The 6,831-nt window shown below is 38.9% G+C and overlaps 2 protein-coding genes across 2 annotated transcripts; one reads left to right on the top strand and one right to left on the bottom strand.

Annotated features, from left to right (window-relative positions):
• Positions 1–996: 996 nt before the first annotated feature.
• Positions 997–4,904, top strand: seta (SET nuclear proto-oncogene a). Its single transcript, XM_041998945.1, has 8 exons — positions 997–1,283; positions 2,282–2,339; positions 2,826–2,968; positions 3,056–3,159; positions 3,237–3,350; positions 3,454–3,624; positions 3,760–3,891; positions 4,004–4,904. The coding sequence occupies exons 1-8, from the start codon at positions 1,211–1,213 to the stop codon at positions 4,025–4,027; spliced, it is 819 nt and encodes a 272-aa protein (XP_041854879.1). The 5' UTR covers positions 997–1,210; the 3' UTR covers positions 4,028–4,904.
• A 17-nt stretch (positions 4,905–4,921) lies between these two features.
• On the bottom strand, positions 4,922–6,332 carry si:ch211-51h9.7 (uncharacterized protein LOC558400 homolog). The gene is made up of 2 exons (XM_041998954.1): positions 5,593–6,332; positions 4,922–5,152 (listed from the first exon to the last, which is right to left on the bottom strand). The coding sequence occupies exons 1-2, from the start codon at positions 6,023–6,025 to the stop codon at positions 4,998–5,000; spliced, it is 588 nt and encodes a 195-aa protein (XP_041854888.1). The 5' UTR covers positions 6,026–6,332; the 3' UTR covers positions 4,922–4,997.
• Between the last annotated feature and the right edge of the window lie 499 nt (positions 6,333–6,831).

Here is a 6,831-nt window from a genome sequence, read left to right as displayed (position 1 = left end):
AATGAAGTGAAAATAATTTTATAAAAATAAGTTAACAATATATATCAATAAAATAAAATAAAATAATAAATCCCCTCAACAAGGCAAACTAAAAAATCATTGGGGGTGTGAATTAGGGTAATAATTACATATAAACACAGGTAAATAAAAATAAAAATAGATAAAAAAAAGTACTTAAATTAATACTGAAAAGTTAAATGCTAGTAAAGCAAACATTTAATGAATAAAAAATTTATACCATACATTTCTATTGGAAAGCACAATAAATGGTTTGTAATTTTCTATTTCAATTCAGTCTAATCAATTAAATTGAAGAGTTTTTAATTATTTAGTTTATTTTCAATTATTTATATGAATACTTTTAAATAAAAAATATGAAAATGCTTATGTTTAATACTAAGATTTTAGACTAATACATAATTATAGATGCATTTGGTTTCATAGTTGTCAAAAAGACAAAGTGCTGTAGCCCAAACACAATTTTTAATCTAAATTTTGTAATTTACACTAATCTGAAAAAAGATTTTAGGTCAAAATCCTATTTCAAAATCTGTTTGTGGGCTGTATCACGACCAGTAACTGTGAGGTTAGTTCCTCACCAAATGACAGATTGTAAACATAAACTGAACTGAGACCGATAATGGATAAAACATTGACCAAAATGTAATAATTATTCGTCCTTTAAAACATTTACAAGCTAATTAGTAGCTACTGGCCACAGAAAAGGCTCCGATTTAAACTGACGTTCAGCTTTTTTTTTTTTTTTTTTATAAGTGCGCAAGTGCGAGTCGGTCCAACTGAAGATTTGGTCTGGCCTGATCAAATCAAATTTTTTCATCGGACAGAATTTCTTCATCGCATGTTATATTGATATGCGTATTAATTTGAGGTTTTATTTACCTTGGGGGTGATTTTAAGAGAGGAAAGGGTGCTAAATGAGCAAATTGGAAGCAAGAAAGCGAGACCTATTTTGAGAGGCGGAGCTCGCCTCTGCCCCATTCGGCGAGGCGCGTTCGTAATGAAAGGAGCGCGTGAGCAAGGTTTGCTGTGACTTCCTCGCTCATCGGCAGCTACATTGTGTGGAAAGCAGCACGTTGTTGGCTTCTCCACGCTGAACTTTACAGCGAATTAACGCTCTCCTGTTCAAGGAGATTAAAAAACTACCAGCTATTCTCTCAGACATCTTTAAGTTCTCCCAGCTTACGAAAACATGTCTGCCTCGGCGGCAAAAGTGAGTAAAAAGGAGCTGAACTCGAACCATGACGGTGCGGACGAGACCTCCGGTAAGGGAATGGCGGCCTCCTGTTCAGCGCCATTTTCACTTTCTTCTCTAACATTTGTTATATTGCCGTTAGATGCATTTCACTTGAAGCGTATTGTGTAATTTGCTCTGCCTTTGCTTCACGTTCCCGGTGCGTGTTTTGCTGCTGCGTATTTTCACATTTCGCTAATAGCCGCTAGCTCTGTAGCTAACGCGTTTATTAGCATGCCGCTACTCTTGCCTTCTGTTGTTTAGTGCTGAGAGGCCATGTTAGCCATTTAGCATCATCAGCGTGGCCAGTTATGTCGATTGATTTTGAGTGACCGTTTGTGGTTCTGGAGGGTTCCTGTTCTGTGTGTGCTCTTACAAATATTCCAAACCGGTCAAATTAGTATTAATATTCACATTTTGTATCCATAAATGTTGCAGCAGTTAAATTGGGCAATAACAGTTAGCCTGCTAGTGTTGTTATTGTAATGTTACCTAACACTAGCTGACGACATGTTGTTACTTATTACTGAATTTAAACCAGCCAGCTCCTGAATAAACTATGGCTGCTAATTATTGCATGCCGATAACAGCATGTATTGGTGGTTTTACATCTTGGAGGTATTTCCTGTCAAGTGTCCTAGCGTGGGGGTCTCACGTTATCATAGCTCAGTGTGCAGTCTGCTGTCCCACATTTAAACCACGCGGCCTTGTAGGTAGCAGCCGGCAGGAAACGGTGAGCGTCTGAACCGCTAGCGCTGCAGCCATTGGCCGTTTATATTACCTTAACCTCCGGGGTAATCTTAAATAAATATCATGGTTTTACTAATAGTTGAAAACAAGCATACAAACGGCTGACTTTATCAAACTATATTTGCTTGCGCATATATATATAAAAAAAAATTTAAGTTTTGAAAGTAGTAGTTATAGATTCAAGTAACTTTGTGATGGAGAACTGATTCACAATTGAATATGCAAAGTTTTCCGTCATGTCCTTGGGGTTTTGGTCTCACTTTTTTCCCCCTTTCACAGAGAAAGAGCAGCAAGAAGCTATTGAACACATCGATGAAGTTCAAAATGAAATTGACAGGTAAGACATGTCCTAATATGTAACAGTTAAGTTTATTATTTGTATTGTAATTTTAACGTGAATTGTGGGTATTGCCTATCAATATGTGCCTGTTGGGATACATTTCAAGAGAAAGCTAAATATTTTATTGCCATATAAGGGTGGGTAGAGGTAAACATTGACTCCATAAGTTAGAAACACACTAGGCATATTTAATATAGTAAGTTATCTTTGTTTTTATAATCATGCAAATAAATCATAACTCAAGTAAATGGGCATATATTGGGAAAAATCTCACCTGAGGTCCAATCCCCCCCCCCCCCCCCCCCCCCCTTTTTTTTTTTATTATAATGTCAAGTCTTCATTTAAAGCTGATATTTTGGTTTGAATTTCAGCTAACCATGGTTAACTTTGGGGTATCTCTGTTTCTAAAGTATTGATGCCATCTGAGAGGGAGTCATTTGACAAACTCTTCATGTAAAGCATATTTTGTTCTCCCTTCTCAAGGTTGAATGAGCAAGCCAGTGAGGAGATCTTGAAAGTAGAACAGAAATACAACAAACTCCGTCAGCCGTTCTTTCAGAAGAGGTCAGAACTGATCGCCAAAATCCCCAACTTCTGGGTCACCACGTTTGTCAACCATCCGCAAGGTGAGCGGTTCAGTGCCAGGTTGTGATCGCCAGTGTGTGTTGTATAGAAAGTCAATTTAATTAATTTTCTAATCTGCATCTTCACAGTATCTGCCCTACTGGGGGAGGAAGACGAGGAAGCGCTTCATTACCTGAGCCGAGTGGAGGTGACAGAGTTTGAGGACATCAAGTCGGGCTACAGAATAGATTTTGTAAGTGTTGTAGTAATGTGTTCACACAGTATGGGTTTGTTTATTTGTTTTCAATCTAATTGTTTTTCTTTTTTTAGTATTTCGATGAAAATCCGTACTTTGAAAACAAAGTACTTTCCAAAGAATTCCATCTGAACGAAAGCGGAGACCCATCTTCAAAGTCAACAGAAATCAAATGGAAATCAGGAAAGGTGTGAGAATTTTCTCTCCTGGACTAAGATCCCGTTTGCAGATTCTTTCTGACCTCACCCGTGTGAACGATGAATAAGTTCAGAGCGGTTTTCTTTTTTCTAGGACCTGACCAAACGCTCCGGCCAGACACAGAACAAAGCAGGAAGAAAGAGGCAACATGAAGAACCAGAGAGCTTCTTCACTTGGTTCACCGATCATGCCGATGCTGGCGCCGACGAGCTCGGGGAGGTCATCAAAGATGACATCTGGCCAAACCCCCTGCAGTACTACTTGGTGTGTTTTTAAGACCAACATTAAACAGGTTTAAGTGTTTGTGACGTAAACATTGTTAAACCAGATTAGCAAACTTTGTTAGACTTAGTTTAATTAAAGGCAAGAAGTGTTCTCAAGATAGTCCTCATCCCCTAGGTTCCTGACATGGATGATGAGGAGGGTGAAGGAGAGGAAGATGAAGAGGATGAGGAGGGCTTGGAGGATATAGATGAGGAGGGAGATGAAGATGGAGAGGAAGAGGAAGAAGATGAGGGAGAAGATGGAGAGGTAAGCTGAATGAACAATTGTTTAGAGATGTGTTGTAATTTTGTGCTTGACGAATAAAGCTAAACTGAATTGAAATTAACTTTTTTTTTTTTTTCTCCCAACACTCTTTCAGGATGATGAGGGAGAAGATGACTAAGACACAGACCTTCACCTTCTATTCCCCGTTTGTTTTTCCATTCATGTTTGGGAGCAAAGATTTTACTTTTTTTCTCTCTTCCAATATTTTTTTTTTTATTATTTTTTTTATATATATCTGTATGTGCTTCACTTTACATTCTGAAGCCTCTCCGCCTGTTGGTGCCATGTTATGTTCTCCTTTGACTCATCCAAGGCCAGTGACACTTGCCTTGAATTGTGAGTACCATCCCTGAAGTCATCTCAGAATTTAAAAACAAAAAAATGTTAAGAAAAATAAAAAAAAAATAGAAAGCACGGTATCCTGAGTAGAATCTGAAGACAACTCGCACATGTCCTCCTTTTTTCAAGGTTGTGTGGTAAATCAACTAAAGCCATGGTGTAGTGACCTAGCTCTAGCAAACCTTTCAATATTTTCTTCCCAATTTTTTTATTTTATTTTTTGCTCCTCCCCTTTCACCCCTCAGTGGGACACTGTGCCCTTAAAATGTATTGTGGTTAACGAATATCTGCTCGTTCCTTTGACTTGTAATGTTTAGAAGGGGGGGTAATATAGGGTAAGCTGGGGAGGGGGCAGGAGTCTGTTGGTTATCGGGGAGAGTGATTATTTTGACACCATTTCTATGGGGTTTTTTTTTTTTCATTGCATTGTTTTACAGATATCCACAAGATTTGAAATGACGTTTTTAATAAAGAGAAAAAACAAAAAAACTTGTAAATTTTGACCCCCACCGCTTCATAAGTTAAAGAAGTGTTATCTCAGAATTTACATTTAATCACCCGTTCCTTTTTCCGCTAGGGTGGGGTGGGGACTGTTTTAAATTTGAGGTGTACAACTTGCTTTGTTATAATAATAAAACTTAACTGTGTATACACAATGAGTCTTAAAAGTGGGTGCATGGACATTTTTATTTAAAAAATAAACTGTTAGTAGTAAAGGCAAAGGCACCTGGGTTTAACCACACAGTCCATCAGCTCACAAAGGATTTTGGAGTCATCAGCAGGCTCGATGCAAAGTCTTCTCTTAGTAGTTGGTGGGTGATTAAAGCCAAGAAGGTGTTCTCCGACTCATCAAACATGGTTTTCGTGATGGTGTCTGGCCAGTCACTGGGCTGGAAGGCCCAACCTGGAGGAATAGGAAGTCAGTTAATGGAAATGGGAACTTATTCAGATGCATTAAATCAAATGCAACTTAAAGGTGATCACTGTTCACATGCTTGATTCCTGATTATTAAATCCTTAATTCCCTTTGTCTCCAATGGGGCAAACTGCAACAATGGGAGGGAGGACACGAATTGCAATTATGTTTTTAAAAACAACTTGAATTGTTGGGCAACCTGCTATATTTATTTGTCTTACGTCAGAAGGTAAAAACTTTGTTAAATTGCAGCATCCATTTGTGTCTTTGGAAGCTGAAACATTTTAAATTTAAGTCTACAGGTAAACGCCTCGAGCACTGCCAGTTCTTATTAAACAGAATTGTCTCTTTTGAACGTTGGCTTTTAAACGTTGAGACAGCTTTTAAATGCAACCATTCGCACCTTGCCTCATTTCGACCATACCCACCTAAATGAGACTTACACCTGGGACAGGTAGCCATGGTCCACGAGAACCCTGGGAACCAGGAGAAGTGAGTGTCTGCCGGCCAGTGCTTGGTTACGTCTGCTTTTCTGAATGTAATAACTTCAAACTGGAGTCCGTGGGGGTTTTCAAAAAGCTGAACGTTAACTCGTCGACCACTGACTAACGTATCGTTGCGGCTGGAGAGCGCCAGTCGGCTGGGAACGAAGTGAATGTCAGTCCCGGACGCGAGCTCGTGTCCACATGCTCTGCATAGTATCAACGTGTCGGTGCTGGTTCCGTGCTCTGGTTCCACGGCTGCACACGACTGGGCGAGGTGGTTTGTGGCTGGGTAGAAGACCAGCATTAAGAAAACATCATTTAGTATTAAAATCTCCAGCTGCGTTACGAACACCAGCAGGCTCCTTGTGTACCTCATCGCTGCACTGCATGCACGCGGAAATGTAATCACACTATCTAGCTTAAACGGCTAACAGCTTTGTTTTTAGCTGACGCAGTGCACTGCATGAGCTCGAGGGAGTTGAAAATTTAAACGTGCCAGATTAATCACATAGTGTAATTCAATGCACTGATGTTAAGTGTAAACACATGTAATAACTTTCGTCACAAAAATAAAACATCATTATTATAATAGTTAGCATGCTGCTAATGTTAGCCAACGCTGGGAAATGCCCTTAATGAAACCGGAAATTCAGGCCAGTCATCTCAACCATCCGTTACCCAAAGTGCGCACAATATGGTACAAAGGTTTAAACGTAATTTACATTACGGCGAATGTTTAGTACAATCGAATATTTCTTTTGTTTTATTAATATTATTTAATATTGAAAACTTGATAATCTAACATTTTGAGAACAGCAAAAATAACTTAAATTTCAGCCGGAGGGAGTCAGGAAATTCCATATACACCGACAGACGTAACAGAAACATCCAACACTCACTTATCAGTTTGTTATATCAGTCCGGTTTTGTGTTGTCATTTTGATATACGGTGGCTAAAGACGTTCATCACAATAAAAAAAACATACATTTTTGTTATGTTTACTAATAAGGTTTGCACTTGGACCCAATGGTGGACATTCCAAATAACCTAAATTTCCTCTCTTTACGAGGTACTTGAAAGCCGCATCAGCCTTATCCGTTACTTGCCATGGTTACCAGGGGCAACGCTTAATGAAAACCCGCTCTTCCAATCACGAATGAAGATATTGCAAACCAGCCAAT

This window comes from Melanotaenia boesemani, chromosome 11 (genome assembly GCF_017639745.1).
Source record: "Melanotaenia boesemani isolate fMelBoe1 chromosome 11, fMelBoe1.pri, whole genome shotgun sequence".
NCBI classification, from domain to species: domain Eukaryota; kingdom Metazoa; phylum Chordata; class Actinopteri; order Atheriniformes; family Melanotaeniidae; genus Melanotaenia; species Melanotaenia boesemani.
This window is presented reverse-complemented; position numbering and strand designations above follow the sequence as displayed.

Bases quoted from the DNA above. Each gene is read 5' to 3' on its own strand.
- seta (XM_041998945.1), top strand. From the start codon at position 1,211: ATGTCTGCCTCGGCGGCAAAAGTGAGTAAAAAGGAGCTGAACTCGAAC. The intron at 2,969-3,055 runs GTGAGCGGTTCA...GCATCTTCACAG, and splicing joins GTTTGTCAACCATCCGCAAG to TATCTGCCCTACTGGGGGAG. The intron at 3,160-3,236 runs GTAAGTGTTGTA...TTCTTTTTTTAG, and splicing joins CGGGCTACAGAATAGATTTT to TATTTCGATGAAAATCCGTA.
- si:ch211-51h9.7 (XM_041998954.1), bottom strand. From the start codon at position 6,025: ATGAGGTACACAAGGAGCCTGCTGGTGTTCGTAACGCAGCTGGAGATT. The intron at 5,153-5,592 runs GTGGGTATGGTC...CTATTCCTCCAG, and splicing joins CAGGTGTAAGTCTCATTTAG to GTTGGGCCTTCCAGCCCAGT.